Consider the following 19,864-nt stretch of genomic DNA (forward strand, 5'->3'; position numbering starts at 1 on the left):
CCTGCACACAACTCTCATCAGCGTTTTCTGCCCCTTAGTGTTATGCAGCTCTACCCATATCGATTCCACATCCTCCTGGCTAATGTCCTTCCTTTCTATTGCGTTAATCTCCTCTCTAACCAGCAATGCTACCCCACCTCCTTTTCTTTCATGTCTATTCCTCCTGAATATTGAATATCCCTGAATGCTGAGCTCCCATCCTTGGTCACCCTGGAGCCTTGTTTCTGTGATCCCAACTATATCACAATCATTAATAACAATCTGCACTTTTAATTCATCCACCTTGTTACGAATGCTCCTTGCATTGACACACAAAGCCTTCAGGCGCGCTTTTACAACTCTCTTAGCCCTTACACAATTATGTTGAAAAGTGGCTCTTTTTGATGCTTGCCCTGGATTTGTCGGCCTGCCACTTTTACTTTTCACCTTACTACTTTTTGCTTCTACCCTCATTTTACACCCCTCTGTCTCTCTGCACTTGTTCCCATCCCCCTGTTGTGAACTAACCTCCTCTTTCCTAGTCTCTTTAATTTGATTCCCACCTCCCAACCATTCTAGTTTAAAGTCATCTCAGCAGCCCTCGCAAATCTCCCCACCAGGATATTGGTCCCCCTAGGATTCAAGTGTAGTGAATGTGCTGAAGATAATGGCAATTTTACAAAATATATCGAAAACATCAGGTTATTGCACGAGTCATTTGAAAGTGGTTTTTGTGATTTTGCTAAAGAAGAAGACTGCATACTTGCATTTATAAACCCATTTTCACTTAGTGAACAAAAACTCATGAAGATGCCTAGTTACATACAAATGGAACTTATTGACTTGAAAACAATAAACCAATAATAACCGCTCCAATAATGAGGCAACCAGAACTGACACAATACTCCAGATATGGTCTAAACAAGTAGCTGCAACATTACCTCATGGCTCTTGAACTCAATCCCATATGCTGTCTGATGTTACGACTAATGTTGCTTCAGTACTAACAGCTGGGATATTATCTAGTCCCATAGTCTTTGCTGTATTCATATTACTCTCGCACATGGATTAAATCGAAATGGCTGGAGAAAGGATTTTATGATGGTATAGATGGATTATCTATTAGGCATTTCTGTAAGAATCTGGTTATGAATTCTTCAGCCTTTTGTTCAGGGGGATATGGGCCAACCACATCTGAAACAGAAAGGATAAAATGGCCGAGTGGCCTGTTTTCTTGCTACATAACTCTATATATTGGGCTTAGCCATAGTGAGAATGGATGCAAACTTTTGACAGAAGAAAGGTTAATATATAGTGGCTCGTGCTGTTATGTATATTTCTTTCACTGCATCACAGTGAAGATAATCTTCATCACAGCGCTGGATGACAAAATCCATCTCCGGTAGCTCTTTGGGGATCATCTCTTCAGCCACTGAGAAGAGCGATTGAAGAGGACCAGGAAAGACTTTCTGTGAAGCGTATGCCTCTCTCCTCCAGATGAGCACAACAAAATATCAACAGACTGGACACTGCACCCTTTTCAACTTCAATGCTAACATTCCTTAAAAGTTCGCCACTGCCTAAACTACGGATCTCTTCATTTCCTGTCTCTGTCGGCGCCTTCTTTTTCCCAGTGTATGTAGCACCACCTTGGCACGGTTTTACTTATGCCTTAAAGGCAAGTTTCTCATGTCCCACAAGACTTCTGAAAAGTTTACTAGATACCTCTGGCACGACGTGAACCCAACGTCCCCTTAAGCACCGTGCAAAGCGATGAAGCTGTGGGTTCTGCCGCAATTTACTGGCAAATCAGCAGGTAATCCCGTTAGCGGTTTATATTTCACCAAAGTAGTTAATGATTGATGGGGGGGGGGAAACTCGGCAATATAGTTCACCTATATGATATGGGACAATATCAATAATCTGCACAATCACATTAGTGTCGTTCTGATCTCATTGCAGTTTGGGTAGTGCACACTCTGGGGGTCTGAGTACTCTTGGAGCCGGTGCTCGAGTTGCCTCCTCGCTGCAGCCTCGATCAGTCGCAGGAGAACATCCAGCTGACCGCGCCCGGCAGCGCCATTTGTTGCTTGTTCACCTGAGCGAAGCCACTTCTTGAGAAAGAGTGCTCACTCACGTACATACACACACCTACCATGGAGAACGGCTTGGCCGAGAACATCTACGAAAAACCCGATGAACAAATGGAGCTGCAAGCCGCCTACGAGAATTCGCCGGAGGTGTTCAGAGGGGAGGAAGTCGCCGACTACGAGGAAATCACCGAATACGACAAGGTCGCCCGCTCCCCCTCTAATTCCCCGAGCCGCTCGCTCTCTTCCTCCTCCTCGGTGGAGAGCGCAGAGCTGAACCATCATCACGACGGTACGGAGCAGGAGGCTGACCGAGAGGAGCTGTTCCTCGGCGGGGACGAGGTGGACGAGCGGCACAGCTGCAGCCCCGCGACCCACAGCCCACACCTGAAAGGCAGTAGCAGCAGCAGCCTCAGCCCCAGCCCCAGCCCCAGCCCGGGACCGGGCGACGATGACCTAGTGCCGCAGCAGAATTTCGATATCTCCCTCTATGTCAAGGTAAGGATTTCTCTACCGCTGCCCGTTCCCGCCTTGCCCCATACCCTTGAAAGCCCCCAACAACTTCCAGGTACGTTCCCCCGCCATTCAAAGTTGTATAAAATGGTATACAATGCATTGTCCAGCTAAATGTAACCTTCTCCCATCTTTCTTAAAAATAAATGCTCTGGAAAGGTTGGTGGTCTTCCCACTTGTGGTGTTTGACTTTGCGTTGTGTGAGATGCAGTTCGCCCTTGCCAAGCTGTACGATTACTGCCTTGAAGTACCACTGTTGAACGGGGGCGCCGTTCCACCCGTTACCGGGAGTACACACCCCAGTCGTGGTCGGGTTTGCATCGCCCGCGGTGTGATTATTCTTCGAAATATCGTGAATTCAAAATGTCGATGTTAAACCTGGGCAATACATGAAGGGCAGTTTCTGCCGTGATCTTTACCGGATCCCCTTTATCTGCAAATCGGTGATAATTTGTGCAGTGATACTTTGTGCAGTGAAACAAGCCCATTGGTAAAAGCTCAGACCTGTTTATCTTTATATCACTGGACGCAGTTGAAAGCATTTATCAGTATGTCGGTACAGCGAGTCTTATCACCAAGAGGGCTTTGTTGTACTTCGTGCGCTTGCAATTAAATTGATTAATGGCTGTCTATTTGCTTTTTGATTGCTACTCTGACTTTTGCTAACTTTTTGTTTTCCACAATGGTGACGTATCAATCATTCTGGGGAAACATCGGTTTTTTAAAAAAAAACACACACACTTCAAATGTACGGACCTAAGTAATTCAGTACTGTACCGAGAACTGCTGTTTCAGCAGAAAAAAATCAAATGATCTTGCATCTATAAATGTGCGCAATTCCTCACTGTATTTGCATCTAATTGTACTGCCTCGTCATGAGGCACTGTTTCTATACATTTCATTAAACTATACTCTTTTTATGTAGCTCTCTTAATGTAGGTCTGATGAGGGTTGAATGCAAAGTGCTAATTGTGAATAGAATGTGGAATGTTAAAGGCGGATTGCCTTTTCAACCTGCGAATGCCTTTTTTAAAAAAAGATTGCATACTTCTTTGTAATATTTTCTACTCTAAAAGAGAACAGCTCAGCATTTATGAAATATTTGATGGTTTGTTTAGTAATATGATCAAAATTTTTGGAAAATTGTAACAAAATTGCAATGCTTGAATTTGGGGCTTTAATTATAATTGGGATTGTTCCATGGGTGCCAAAGAATGATTTTCTGTGAAATGTTCTACTTAAAGGCAAGTTGTTCTTTTTCCATTTCTTTGAATCTGGGTGGGCTGATAAAATCTAATTCTGAAGATCAATGCTCAAGCATTGAGGAAAAAATGTGTATTTGGGTTAGTTTTTGTGCATTTTTGATGGACACTTTGCACATTTTTCTCATACTCCTCTATATCCATAAAGTAGAGCCAAAGAATTGCAATGTCCAGAAAACACAATTTAATACCATATTATAATTAAATCTTTTTAGACTCCAGTATTTGGCTTGTGCATCAGTTCAGTCTATTAAAATTACACCAGCTCCATAGCAAGGAAGGCCCAGCAGTGTCTCTACTTTCTGTGAAGGCTGAGAAAAGTCCATCTCCCACCTCTTCTTCCCCCCCCCCCCATCCTCGCCACATTCTACGGAGGATGTATTGAGAGCATCCTGAGCAACTGCATCACTGCCTGGTTCGGAAATTGCACCATCTCGGATTGCAAGACCCTGCAGCGGATAGTGAGGTCAGCTGAGAAGATCATCGGGGTCTTTCTTCCCGCCATTACAGACATTTACACCGCACGCTGCATCCGTAAAGCAAACAGCATTATGAAGGACCCCACGCACCCCTCATACAAACTCTTCCCCCTCCTGCCATCTGGCAAAAGGCACTGAAGCATTCGGGCTCTCATGACCAGACTACGTAACAGTTTCTTCCCCCAAGCCATCAGACTCCTCAATACCCACAGCCTGGACTGACACCAACCTACTGCCCTCTTCTGTGCCTATAGTCTTGTTTATTATTTATTGTAATGCCTGCACTGTTTTGTGCACTTTATGCAGTCCTGGGTAGGTCCGTAGTCTAGTGTAGTTTTGTGTTTTTTACGTAGTTCAGTGTAGTTTTTGTATTGTTCATGTAGCACCATGGTCCTGAAAAATGTTGTCTCGTTTTTACTGTGCACTGTACCAGCAGTTATGGTCGAAATGACAATAAAAAGTGACTTGAAGTACTGTAACAGCAAGCCAAAAAGATTGATGCAATATTGGAGTGCTGATTTCTTTTAAAGTACTATAGTTGAGAAGACATTAAAGTAAACTTGGAGAAACTGATAACCTTTCGAGAGAGATGATATGCCTGTGTTGAAGAGTATCATCTGGTGAATGAATTGACTTTGTTTCTTACATCCTTCACGTACATGAGTAAAACTCTTTATGTTATGTCTTTTACTGAATGTGCAATGTGCAAATTATAGTGATTTGTAATAAGTAGTATGTACAGGAAAATGTACAACAGACTGATTTACTGAGATCTTTTTTTAGTAGTTGATCCATCAATTTAACTTGTTCCTTCAGTGATATTTTTTTCATCTTCATTGCCGACTGTTCAATTGGTAGGGATTAAGACTTGTATTATGGTTCAATCTATTAACCAAATTGTAGAAAATTGTCTTTTGGATTTAAAAGTGTCATAGGAAAATACATCATGTATTAACAGCTCTCGTCCCACAACTGTAATATAAGAGCTATGAGCAACATCTGTGAAAACTCAATATGGCCAAACGGATATTATTTGATGATGAAATATCTAATGTGTTAATCCCTGCTCCACAATAATGCTTTTTCTCCCACTATGCCAAAATATCTCAACTGAACTCTCAAATGACATTTACAGTGATTGCAAGCACTGACGAAGCATCCTTGATGGCTTTCTTGAGCAGCATGTTAGTGAACCTACAGGAGAAAATGCTATCTTGGATCTAGTCCTGTGCAATGAGACAGGTAAGATTAATGATCTTGTTGTCAGGGATCCTCTTGGAAAGAGTGATCACAGTATGATTGAATTTCGCCTACAGATGGAAGATGAAATAGTTAGATCTAAAACTAGTGTATTATGCTTGAATAAGGGAGACTACAACACGATGAGGGAGGAGTTGGCTAAGATGGATTGGGAGCACAGGCTATTTGGTAGGACAGTTGAGGAACAGTGGAATACTTTCAAAGAGGTTTTTCACAGTGCTTGAGGAAAGTATATTCCAGTCAAAAGTAAGGACAGTAAGTGTGGGGAGAGCCAGCCTTGGATAACTAAGGAAATAAAAGATAGTATCAAATTAACAGCTCATATGTACAAAGTCGCAAAGAGTAGTGGGAGACTGGAGGATTGGGAAAACTTCAAAAAGCAATAAAGAACAACTAAACAAGAAGTAAGGAAAGGAAAATGGAGTATGAAAGTAAATTAGCACAATATAAAAACAGTAAAGGTTTTTATAATTATATAAAGCAGAAGAAGGTGGCTAAAGTCAACGTAGGTCCCTTGGAAGACGAGAAGGGGAAATTGATATTGGGTGATAAAGGAAATGGCTGAGGCAATGAATGACTATTTTGTGTCGGTCTTCACGGTGGAGGACACGTGTAATATGCCAAAGAATAATGTTATGGACGAAATGGGAGGTGAGGACCTTGATAAAATCACTGTCACTAAAGAGATAGTAATGAGCAAACTAGAGGGCCTGATGGTAGATAAGTCCCCTGGTCCTGATGGGATGCACCCCAGGGTGCTGAGGGAATTGGAGGAGGTTATAGTAGACGCGTTGGTAATCATTTACCAAAATTCTCATAGACTCTGGGCAAGTCCAGGCAGATTGGAAGACAGCAAATATCACACCACTTTCTAAAAAAGGATGTAGGCAAAAGGCCAGCAACCATAGGCCAGTTAGCTTAACATCTGTAATCCGGAAAATACTTGAAGCTGTCATTAAGGAAGAAATAGTGAAACATTTAGAAAGGAGTGCTTCCATTAGACAGACACAGCATAAATTCAGAAAGGGCAGGTCCTGTTTGACAAACTTACTGGAGTTCTTTGAGAACATAATGAGTGCAGTGGATAGAGGGGAACAGGTGGATGTTGTATACTTGGATTTCCAGAAGGCATTCGATAAGGTGCCGCACAGGAGACTTATAAATAAGATACAGATGCATGGAGTCGGAGGAAGTGTATTGGCATGGATAGTGGATTGGATAACCAATAGAAGGCAGAGAGTTGGTATAAATGGGTGTTTCTCCAGTTGGCAGTCCATGGTGAGTGGGGTGCCGCTGGGGTCGGTGCTGGGCCCGCAGCTGTTTACCATTTACAGTGATAATTTGGAAGAGGGGACTGAGTGTAGCGTAGCAAAATTTGCTGATGACACTAAACTGAGTGGAAAAGCAAATTGTACAGAGGATGTGGAGAGTCTGCAGAGGGATATAGATAGGTTATGTGAGTGGGCCAAGGTCTGGCAGATGGAATACAACATTTGTAAATGTGAGATCATCCACTTTGGAAGGAATAATTAGAAGAGCAGGTAATTATTTAAGTGGTGAAAGATTGCAGCATGCTGTTGTGCAGAGGGACTTGGGAGTGCTGGTGCATGAATCGCAAAAAGTTAGCTTGCAGATACAACAAGTTACTAAGAAGGCAAATGGAATGTTGGCCTTCATTGCTAGAAAGATTGAATTCAACAGCAGGGAGGTTGTGCTGCAACTATACAGGGTACTGGTGAGGCCGCACCTGGAGTACTGTGTGCGGTTCCGGTCTCCATACTTGAGGAAGGATATACTGGCTTTGGAGGCAGTGCAAAGGAGGTTCACCAGGTTGATTCCAGGGATGAAGGGGTTAACCTATGAGGAGAGATTGAGTCACCTGGGACTCTCTGGACTTCAGAAGAATGAGAGGGGATCTTATAGAAACATACAAAACTTTGAAAGGGGTAGATAAGATAGAAGTAGGAATGTTGTTTCCATTGGTAGGTGAGACTAGAACTAGGGACCATTGCCTCAAGATTCTGGGGAGAAATTTAGGATGGAGATGAGGAGAAACCGCTTTTCCCAGAGAGTGGTGAATCTGTGGAATTCTCTGCCCAGGGAAGTAGTTGAAGCTTCTTCACTAAATATATTTAAGATACAGTTAGATAGGTTTTTACATAGGGAATTAAGGGTTATGGGGAAAAGGCAGGTAGATGGAGCTGAGTTTACGGACAGATCAGCCATGATCTTATTGAATGGTGGGGCAGGCTCCATAGGCCGGATGGCCTGCTCCTGCTCCCATTTCTTATGCTCTTATGAATCCCGGCAATATTCTTGGTTAGTTTTTGTTCTTTAAGAGTTGTCCCAAATAAGCGGCTACTCCAAGTTACCGATGGCTCAATTAACTGGAATCCATTGTATTCTGAAGTTTCTCTGCTCTTATTCTCCACCCATGCCAATTTTTACACAGTCTGTATTATGGAAAGTTAAGCTTGTATCCTGTTCTGGATCTGTAAATTCCACCAGTTAAATATACACAGACCAAAGTCATAATTTCACCTGTTAGTTTCAGCCACACATTCTTACTGATTCCATCTGCTTATCTAGCCAGTCTCTTGATCTAATTGAATGGTTGCAGCATGATATACTGCTGAATACCTGATGCAATCCCCATCACAAAGTCCATCACTTGCCTTCTCTCCAGCTTTGGGTCATCATACATCTAAAATAGTGTGTTTTTGTCATTAACACCTTCAGAGATCATGTAGTCTACTGCTTAAACCCACCAGCCAAGCCACCTTCCCCTTGTGTCCTACTCTCATTACTCCTTCAGTATGGTGATTGAGTCTCATTTTGTAATAATTATAAAGGCAAGTTTGTGACAGTAATGAGGTTTGTTATAAATGTCTCAAATCACATTTCCAATTAGATGGTTGGTTATTTAAGTGGAAGTATATTGTTTTTTTGTCTTCCAAATCACTGTTGTACAACTTCTCTCTTTTGATCTATCCTCTCGAGGTCTATTTCCGAGCATGCATCACAGGTATCACAGCGGTGGGTCCTTCTTCAATACTTGGTCTCCCATGTGGGCCAGGTTTTGTTTCTGGAGGGCCTTGTTTTGTTCTTGCTGTTAGTTTGCTTTTCTGGTAAAGTACTAATAGCATTCTGCTTTTGCTTCCAAAGTTTTATGTCTTTGCTTTGTTTTATTTTCTGGCTTGGAGCAATGAAGTAAGTATCTAACAGCATTGTGCGTGGCCCCAGCAATAATAGGATGGAACTTCTGATTTTCTGGCTGGTACCAAACATTATTTTTATCCAATGTTAAGGTCATGAACTAAAGATTTCAAATATTATTCCCAAAACATATTTGAAAAGAAAGTTCTGTTAAGTATAGTAGTGAAGAAACAACTTTGCACCTTGTGCAGAAAATATTTTTAGGAAATTCATATTTTGATGTTTTTAAATGGTTTAATGGTTTCTTTGATTTTGTATTTGGTGTTTATTATTGTTCCCATCCCTATGCTGATTGGGGGGGGGGGGGATTCCTAAATTGAAGCCTCATGGTCTGGAAACGAAGTACACATTAATACAAATAGGTGTGTGTTTTATGGGATTACAGAATATGCACTGAAACGGGCATAAGGCTTGTAAGCGAAGTTGAATATTTTTTTCGCACTTTGATTTTCCTCTTCTCTATTGGACAGCAAAGCCAATAATGTGAACTGCTGCTGCTAAGTTAACAAAATTCATGACACATGCCAGTGATAATAAACCTGATTCTGATTCTAAGGAATTGATCCATTCATAAAATATTGCAATTTATGTTACCCATATTATTTAAATCTCTTCCCTGTTTCCACTTTTCAAAAAGATCACAAGCTTGGCTAATTTCTTAACATTCTGCAATAAGATTACATCAATGGTTAATACTCCAACTGTGGTCAAACTAGTTTAAACTTGTCTATGCTTCTAACTTGACCACTTGCAGTCTTGTTCCGGCCAATTAAGATAAATGATTAATAAACCTTTTATTTTGGCTTTACTTCCTATCCTGCTTTTTGGAATCTGCAATATATTCCATTGTGCTTCTACCCTTCTCAACACCTCTCCTGCTTCATATAAAAACACAAACTAAGTGGCTTCATCACTATATCCAGTCAATAATGCTTTACACTGCCATCATGCACCTTGTTAACAAGCCATTTTGTAGATCGCTCCCAGAAAATAATAAGCTTGAACAGGAGAAAATTTTGGCTGGAGGATGAGGTTAACAGGTTTCTTCCAAAAACTCACTTTCTCTGTGGTGGATAACAGAGTCAAGTAGCTGCCACACTAGGTGTTTTCAGTACTTCTTGTAAACCATATAAACTTAAGTGTTAGTAAAACTTTTAGTAATCTAGATACACTGGTGGTTTTTCCACATTGTCTACCATTTGCAAAGTTAGAGCTCTTTCAGCATATTTGAATGAAGGTCGTTTGGGGTGTTGACCTTTTATCAACCACTATCTTGTGGATAATTTCAGTGAAAAGGTTAGCAATAAAATTATGCAAGTAAGTAACCTCAGAGTGTTGAAGTGCAAGGGAAAATGGACTTTGGAGAAAAAGAGATTAGAAGATGCCCAGAAACTTGCTTAAGAGGTACAATTTCAAGAGTGAAATGATAGTGTGGGACAGAATTTCAGCGAATTCTTGTTACAGAAAACAAAGTTTAAATCATGATCATGCAAATGGACATGAGAGGCACAAGCAATCATATTGAAACCAATAGTGTTAAAGGGCTTGGGTGCTGGGGGTGGTTTCCATAAGATGTAGGAGCAGAGTTGGGCCATTCAGTCTATTGAATATGTCCTGCCATTTAATCATGGCTGTGTCCTTTGTCACCATCATTCTTTCTCCTTATCCCTATAACCTTCAACTCCCTGAAGGGAATTTTCAGCCACAATCAAATCATTATGACTTTTAATACATACCTTTAAAGCTTGGGTGGGGGGGGGCGCGAGATGAGCCATATGTAGGTCAGCAAGAACAGAGATGATGGGTGAACAGGACTTGGAGCAAGATGTAATTTCATAGTTTGGGTGAGTTAAAGTTTAGGGTTAGTTCAAAGTACAAGTATGACACCATGTACAATCCTGAGATTCTTTTCCTTGCAGGCAAACTCAGTATATCCAAGAACCAAAGTCAGTGAAAGACCACACCCAAGCAACCGATGTGCAAAAGACAACAAATTGTTCCTGAACCAAAGCACAATCTGTGATCTATGTGAACTTTGCATTCTGCTTGTACTCCCGTACCATAACCATAAATCACTTGCAGACAGTCTGTGCTGATCATTTTGCACTTTGGACTCTTATGTGAAACTGCCTGTAAAACCCATTTTATTGAATAACCTGCATGAAATCAGAATTTGAGAAATTGGATAGCAGAGTTCACAGTTCCATTCATAGTTTGCAGAAAGAGTTAAGTTGCATGTGCAGTTTAATTCGGCATTTGTCACGCTAATTAACTGAAAGCAAGCAATTGTTCAAAGTTCTCCTTGGTTTTATTGCCAATAAATTTCCTTGATTATGCTGAAACATTACTGCTGTATAGCTGAAATAGTATGTTTACTGCAAAAACGCCCATCCTAGTATTCTTTCAGGCACTGCTGAAGTACTTAAGTTAACAGGCTGGGTGGAGTTAGTTCAATATTCTCAAATCCTTCTGGCATTATTTGAAAAAAGCCATTTCATAATGCCATAGCTGGTATTACCAATGTGTCACGTAACATATCTTCCTCAATGAAGTAAACAGGAATCATGATTATCGGGCACTCTTAATAATGATCCTTATCAGTTCACCATCACCATATTTGATGCTAGACACCCCGCAGGACAAAAAACGGGACCTGTCAAAGGGTGGATGAATCCTCTCGTAGGGTCAATGGCCATCTAGCAAGCACGTGCCGTGAAGCACGGAAAGAGCATCCCTTGCATCGAAGCTTGGTGTGGCCATTCACTGCAACAGAACTTCCCCCAGCTGCCTTGTCCCCACCATGCCGCTGGATCCGGGAGGGGATGTCGAGAGGGTGGGTCTGGACCTGTGCAACTCCTTACTCGCCTAAAATCCACTCACACACACGCTGTTCCTTTCTGAGGGGTGGGGTATCCTCACAAACCCCACTAACTGACTGAAAGGAACCGTCATCATCCTATGGGATGGATAGCCAGAGAGAGTAAAATTTAGAAGTTGCACTTGCTATACTTCTGATCTCAACTGTAGAACTGTGGTTTAATTGGGCTGTTTCTCTGCAAAGGTAAAACCCATCTGATACCTTTTGATTCACTTTAAATCTGCAACCCTCTCAATAGATAAATTCTTGAAGTTGTCATCATCTTCTAAATGTATATTCGCCTCTCCTGGAACCCCTTTTTAAATTCTGCCAAAGAGACTCTCTGTCACCACAAAATACAATTATCTTGCCTTGAATTCATAAATGCTGTACAGTTTGACTCGCCTGCCTTGACCTCTTCACCTTTCATCCTGTGAGACTCAACTCCGCTCCCCTCAGATCGTATTTTCCTGGTTGCATTCTTCTCTATTCAATCTTAAGACGATGTTCTCTGAAGTAGTTTTCTTTTCCATACTCTTGCTTCTAGTGTCTGCTACCAGTTTGGTAGTGAGAGATATGAGAAGCAGTCAGCTCCATTGACAGCACTCTACTCTTTTTGAGGTATCAGCTTCAGAGTCATGGTCCTCTCCAGAAACTCAAGACCAAATCTGGTCAACACACACAAAATGCCGGAGGAACTCAGCAGGGCAGGCAACATCTACAGGGAAAAAAAGTAAATAGTCGACTCCAAATCTTGTCTGGGATTCTGTTGTAGTACTAGGGGAATTCTATATTGTTGGTATTGTCTTTTCAGCTAAGACAATAAACTGAAGCAGTTTAAAGATCCCAAGGGCACTTTTAAGTGCTTCGGGATCTTAGGGAAGAAAGTGAAGTGGGTAACCATGCACATCTCTCTTAACTCATTTACCTGCTTTCATCATTCACAGTAGAGCATTTTCTACATGTTAACTGATTGTTCAGCTTCATCTCTTTCATTTGTCTGTAATGGCTAAGCAAACTGTTTCTTCCATCTGAATTTTGGAAATGTCATCTATTATTTTACCTTAAGCACTGTTTCCTAGTGACTGGTATTTTCCTTTTCCCCGTTAAACGTTTGAACCTGAACCAAGTACTTGGAGCAGGCCTGAATGGCTTGCAATCTTGTTTGACGGAAGGTGAGTTCCACTGCGAACAAACTTGTTTCCATCTCATTACCTGCAGATTAGCTGAGACAATGTAATGCTCTTGCAGGTGCTTATGCAAAACTTTCTGACCTCACTCACACTCTATCCTGTGTGAGTTTGTGATTATCCTGCTGCTTTTCTTCTAATGTAATCAAATTCATCAAACAGCCCATCCTTTAGCAAGCTACAAAGACACACAGTTAACAGTTTAGTTATAAAATTCATATCTTCTGTATTCAAATACCAAAAAATGATTCTGTGCCCGTGAAGTATTTTCCTGAGTTTGCAAAATATTAGAACATAGAACATAGAAATCTACAGTGTGTTACAGTCCCTTTGGCCCACGATGTTGTACCGACCAGGTAACCTACTCTAGAAACTGCCTAGAATTTCCCTGGCGCATTAGCCCTCTATTTTGCTAAGCTCCATGTACCTACCTGAGAGGCTCTTAAAAGTCCCTATTGTATCTGCTTTCACCACCACTGCTGGCAGTGCACTCCACGCACCCACTACTCTGTGTGAAAAACTTATCCCCAACATCCCCTCGGTACCTATTTCCAAGCACCTTAAAACTATAGCCCCTCGTATTAGTCATTTCAGTCCTGGGGAAAAAGCCTCTGACTATCCACACGATCAATGCCCTTCATCTTGACACCTATATTAGGTCACCTCTCATCCTCTGTTGCTTCAAGGAAAAAAGGCCAAGTTCACTCAACCTATTCTCATAAAGTAAACCCTCTAATCTGAAATTCTTGAAGATCCCAGATTAGAATTGTGCTACCATTTACTGTATAATTGCAAACACGAGGAAAGCTGCAGATGCTGGAATTTCAAGCAACACACATAAACGTTGCCGGTGAAAGCAGCAGGCCAGGCAGCATCCCTAGGAAGAGGTACAGTCATGACGAAGGGTCTCCGCCCGAAATGTCGACTGCACCTCTTCCTATAGATGCTGCCTGGCCTGCACCATTTACTGCATTATATTCCTGCTTTAAACTGTCAATTTCTACTAGTCTAAATTTCATTTTCTAAAAATTTTTCTCACTCCCTCCTTTTTGAGATGCTCCTTACAATACATTCCTGGCTAGACTCTTGGTCATCTTCTCTAATAACACCTGTTTTGTAGCTTAATCTCAAACAGGTTTTACAAATACTGTACAGAGCTCCTTGGGATATTTCAATATATTTAGAGTACATGCTAAGAGTTGTGTAGCATTGACTGTGATCTAAGAGGTGATGAAGTGCCCTAACATCCCAATGAGCATGTTTAGTTGGGCAAAGGTCACAAACGTTTGCATTTATGCAGTGTATTATCAGTTTACCCGCATCTCAATTAATATGTTTTTTTTAAAGTTCAATATATCAAAGTGTAATTTGTTGTACAACTATTGGGGGGGGGTGTGGAAGTAACTGAATATTTTAAAAGGTGTATGCCCACCTGATGCACAAAGGTTAGAATTTTATATTTTTGCAGAGGCATTTTTATAAATTTATCGGCTGCTCACTGTGTTTCATAAAGACATACTGATAGTCGCTGAGTTTGCATTTGCCATCCTGGCTAATGGCAAGATTGTTTCACCGAGTGGGGATCTATGTATTTCATTAGCTGTATTATGCCGCTTAAAACCATGTTGACATGTATAATGGTTTGTTTACAGGGTAATATCAACTCTGTAAATTTTAACCTGAATGATGCCAGGTTATTAATACAAAAGTGTTGACTTAATTCATTTCTATTTGGGTTTTAAAAATATATTTCTTTAAATTGACTGCACATGATAAATACGAAGTCTGCAGATGCTGGAAATCCAAAGCTACACAACAAAATGCTGGAGGAACTCAGCAGGTCAGGCTGCATCTGTGGAAATGAATAAGCAGTTGACGTTTCGGGCTGAGATCCTTCTTCTGGACTGGAAAGGAAGGGGAGAGTTGCTATAATAAAAAAGGGAGGGGAAGAAGGCTAGCTCAAAGGTGATAGGTGAATCCAGGCTATTGGGAAAGTTGAAGGTCTCGAGGAGTCTGATAGGAGAGGACAGTGGACCATGGGGTAAGAGGAGGGGACCTAGGGGCAGGTGATACGCAGGTGAGAAGAAGTAAGAGGCCAGAGTGGGGAATAGAAGAAGAAGGGATGGGGAATGGAGAAATTGGTGCAGTAAGAGACCTGAATTGTCAGTCTCCTCAGCATTAAAATCAGAGAGCTCATCTCCATAATAGTAAAAATGACTCTACGTTTTCTTACCTCCTTTAAGATCATGTTAAAATGCACTCCTTTGACTGGTCTTTCTTTTACTACTTGTGCTTGTGACATTTTTTAGGTTTTGTTTTTCTTAAATATTTTGCTATTGTCCCACCTAGTTTGTTTGCAATTATGTGTCACCCACTATTTTGTGGAAGATAGATTTTTATTCCTTTACTCAAAATACAGTATATTGCCAAACATTTGTATTTATGTTCTGTTGTGAAATAAATCAGATGATCTTTGAGCCAAGTATTTTTTGTCCCGTCTAACTCTTGTGTCTTGGCCTGGGGTTTTTAACCATTGTTTCAAAATTTGTTATTCAATTTATTTAAATTACTGCTATGTTAATATAATGTTGACAAGTAAACTTTGGACTTAGTTTGCTATAAAAATCGTGTTGAACTCTTCAATAATGGCAGCTCTTAAAATACGTAAACATGAGAAATTAACATTTATTTAGATGTAATCATTAAATGCATTAGATGAGCTCTCCGGCTCTGATGTTGAGGAAACATGGATGTCAGAGCTGGGATGATTAGATAGGAACATAGAAAACCTACAGCACAATACAGGCCCTTCAGCCCACAGTGCTTTGCTGAACATGTATGGTGGCATGCAAAAGTTTGGGCACCCCGGTCAAAATTTCTGTTACTGTGAATAGCTAGGCGAGTAAAAGATGAACTGATTTCCAAAAGGCATAAAGTTAAAGATGACACATTTCTTTAATATTTTAAGCAAGAAAACTTTTTTATTTCCATTTTTTACAGTTTCAAAATAACAAAAAAGGAAAAGGGCCCGAAGCAAAAGTTTGGGTACCCTGCATGGCAGTACTTAGTAACACCCCCTTTGGCAAGTATCACAGCTTGTAAACACTTTTTGTAGCCAGTTAAGAGTCTTTCAATTCTTGTTTGGGGAATTTTCACCCAATCTTTTTTGCAAAAGGCTTCTAGTTCTGTGAGGTTCTTTGCAGCCAAAAAGTTCTATTCAAAAGGTTCAAAGGAACATTTAAACAAGCCTGATGCATTTAGGAAACAAGTCCTGTGGACTGATGAAGTTAAAATAGAACCTAAAATAGAAAAGATTCTATTTTAACTTCATCAGTCCACAGGACTTGTTTCCTAAATGCATTAGGCTTGTTTAGATGTTCCTTTGAACCTTTTGAATAGAACTTTTTGGCCGCAATCAGCAAAGGTATGTTTGGAGAAATAAGGGTGCAGAACTTCATTAAAAGAGCACCTCTACAACTGTTAAGCATGGGGGTGGATCGATCATGCTTTGGGCTTGTGTTGTAGCCAATGGCATGGGGAACATTTACTGGGAGAGAGAAGAATGAATTAAATTAAATACCAGCAAATTCTGGAAGCAAACATCACACCGTCTGTAAAAAAACTGAAGATGAAAAGAAGATGGCTTCTACAACAGGATAATGATCCTAAACACACCTCAAAATCCACAATGGACTACCTCAAGAGACGCAAGCTGAAGGTTTTGCCATGGCCCTCACAGCCCCCTGACCTAAACATCATCAAAAATCTGTGGATAGACCTCAAAAGAGCAGTGCATGCAAGACAGCCCAAGAATCTCACAGAACTTAGAAGCCTATTGCAAGGAAGAATGGGCGAAAATCCCCCAAACAAGAATTGACTCTTAGCTGGCTACAAAAAGCATTTACAAGCTGTGATACTCGCCATAGGGGGTGTTACTAAGTACTGCCATGCAGGGTGCCCAAACTTTTGCTTCGGGCCCTTTTCCTTTTTTGTTATTTTGAAACTGTAAAAAATGGAAATAAAAGAAGTTTTCTTGCTTAAAATATTAAAGAAATGTGTCATCTTTAACTTTATGCCTTCTGGAAATCAGTTCATCTTTTACTCGCTTAGCCATTCACAGTAACAGAAATTTTGACCAGGGGTGCCCAAACTTTTGCATACCACTGTACTTAGTTTAGAAGTTACCTAGGGTTACCCATAGCCCTCTATTATTCTGAACTCCATATACCTGTCCAGGAGTCTCTTAAAAGACCCTATCATATTCGCCTCCACCATCGTCACCGGCAGCCCATTCCACACACTCACCACTCTGCGTTTTTTAAAAAAAAAACTTACCCCTGCCATCTCCTGTGTACCTAATTCCAAGCATCTTAAAACTGTGCCCTCTCGTGCTAGACATTTCAGCCCTGGGGGAAAATGCCTCTGACTATCTACACGATCAATGCCTCTCATCATCTTATACACTTCTATCAGGTCACCTCTCATCCTCCGTCACTCCAAGGAGAAAAAGCTGAGTTTACTCAACCTATTCTCATAAGGCATGCTCCCCAATCCAGGCAACATCCTTGTAAATCTCCTCTACACCCTTTCTATGGTTTCTACATCTTTCCTGTAGTGGGGCAACCAGAACTGAGCACAGTACTCCAAGTGGGGTCTGACCAGGGTCCTACAGAGCTGCAACATTACCTCTCGGCTCCTAAACTCAATCCCACGGTTGATGAAGGCCAATGCACTGTATGACTTCTTAACCACAGAGTCAACCTGCGCAGCAGCTTTGCGTGCCGTATGGACCCGGACCCTGAAATCCATCTGATCCTCCACACTGCCAAGATTCAGGTCTATTATTTGTGCCTAAGGAGGTAAACATGGTTTGGAAATTATAAGCATTGTTTGAATAACCTTAGTTTTTCCCCTGACCAAGGGCACCAGTTTGCAATTGGTTTAACCTGTCCATTTTGTTGACCAAGATGATTCTACATATGTTGTGGAAGTGCACTGTTGTCTGAAATCATGAAGGCAAGTTTCTGTTTTGCTGGTGTTCGGTTACTGAAGCAAGGGCATAAAAACTGTGTGAACTGCATCCTTCAGATCCCTGAGATAATCTTTTTTTTCAACAGCAAAGTCAATGTTTACAAATACAGGTGGGTGATCCTAAATGGAATGCAAATACATGCCATGCGTAGTGTTAATGCTGTGCTTACTTTCTTGGGACAACCAAATAGGGGAAATTTGCTTGGAGATGGGGAGGTCACTGGAACTGGGGCTTATGTTAAATTGCTGCTTTGTGAAAGTCGCTTTGCAGATTGCGGCAGTTGTTTGAAGACGACATCCAGTTTCAATTTTGAGGTATCAGCATAGACTATGAGTTGAGTATACTCTGCCTATGAGATCACTTGATACCAAATAAGTCATTTAAAGGATCATTGCTAGCTGCTCCTACAATCTTGTATTTTGACATTTTTGAGTTTAGAGGATCATTAAATCTACTCTAGTCCCACAATGCTTCCTTCTCTACTTTGGCATTCTTCCTTCCATGACCCTCTCTGGGATCAGCATGTCTGATTTTGCTCAGGGAGGAAATAGAGTGTCCTAACTGCTGAGGACTCTATTCATGTCTGTTTAACACTGCAGTTTGGTAATTGTGTTTAATTAGGCTTGGCCCTCAAAATTGATGAATTATTTTGACTTGAGAGAATGAAAAGATAAAAGAATTAAGTACTCTTTAAAAATGCATCACTGTCTGGTGTGGGGGTGGGTGGCGAGAGTGGCTACTGCACAGGATTGAAAGAGGTTACAGAAAATTGTAAAATATTAGTCGGCTCCATCTTGGGAGCTAGCCTCTGTAGAATCTAAGACATCTTCAAAGAGCGGTGCCTCAGAAAGGCGGCGTCCATTATTCAGGAGCCCCATCACCCAGGACATGGCCCTTTTCCCATTGTTACTGTCCGGAAGGAAATACAGAAGCCTGGAGGCACATACTCAACGTTTCAGGAATAGCTTCTTCCCCCTCCGCCGTCTGATTCCTAAATGAACATTGAACCCATGAACACTACCTCACTCCTTTGTATTATTTCTCTTTTTGCACTATTTTTAATTTAGCTATTTAATATACATGTGTATATTTACCGTAATTGATTTATTTGTTATTTTTGTTCTATATTATCATGTATTACATTCTACTGCTGCTGCTAAGTTAACAAATTTCACGACGTATACCGGTGATATTAAAGCTGGTGAAGTTGGAGAATTTGAAAGCTGACCGATCCCAAAAATCTCAAACTCTTCATCCAGAGTTTTGAAAGAAGTGGGATTGGACCAATACCATGGATCCCAGGTTGGGAACATTCTTGCACTGGAGATTAGTAGATGCTTGCTAGCCTCTTTCAAAGTTCTGTAGATCCTGGAATTGTTCTTGTGGAATGGAGGGGAGCAAATATGACCTCCCCCCCCCCACCCATGTAAAATAAAAAGTGAGAGACTGAAAACAGGGCATTACAGCCTTGTTATCTTAATGCTAGTGGTAGGGAAAATCTGAAATCTATCATGAAGAATTTAACAGTAGAACATTTTGAAGACAATGATCAGATTGAGCAGAGACCGCATTGATTTATGAAAGAAAATCATTTTGTCTAAGCTGCTGGAGATATGGCATTCTTTCTCTCAAGTGCAGTAATGATATAATCCTGTACCTGGAGTGCAGTGAAGGTTTATTCTGTTAATTTACAACAGACTGATAGATTTTAAGACAATAAGACAATCATCTCAGGAGGGTGGGGAAGAAAATAAATATTTCACACCCATTGGCAGTTCCTTGCTTTTTGGCATTACATTCAAGGTTTGTAGAGTTTTGGAAACAAAATTATTCTTTTCGAGAGTATATGGACTGGTTGCACCACAGCATGGTATGGAAACACCAATGCCCTTGAACAGAAAATCTTACCAAGTGTAGTGGATACAGCTCAGTCCAACCCGGATAAAGCCCTCCCCACCATTGAGCGTATCTACACGGAGCTTTGTC

At 41.0% G+C, this 19,864-nt stretch overlaps 1 protein-coding gene across 1 annotated transcript in view; it reads left to right on the forward strand.

Moving 5' to 3' along the window:
• The first annotated feature begins 1,644 nt into the window (after window positions 1-1,644).
• Window positions 1,645-19,864, forward strand: part of LOC134338974 (chloride intracellular channel protein 5-like) — a 145,319-nt gene continuing 127,099 nt past the window's right edge. The window contains exons 1-2 of the mRNA XM_063035198.1: window positions 1,645-1,795; window positions 1,942-2,567. Coding sequence (XP_062891268.1) covers window positions 2,136-2,567 — 432 coding nt within the window. The 5' untranslated portion in view covers window positions 1,645-1,795; window positions 1,942-2,135. The remainder of the gene's footprint in view (window positions 1,796-1,941; window positions 2,568-19,864) is intronic.

The sequence above is a fragment of the Mobula hypostoma genome, chromosome 2 (assembly GCF_963921235.1).
Source record: "Mobula hypostoma chromosome 2, sMobHyp1.1, whole genome shotgun sequence".
Classification (NCBI taxonomy): domain Eukaryota; kingdom Metazoa; phylum Chordata; class Chondrichthyes; order Myliobatiformes; family Myliobatidae; genus Mobula; species Mobula hypostoma.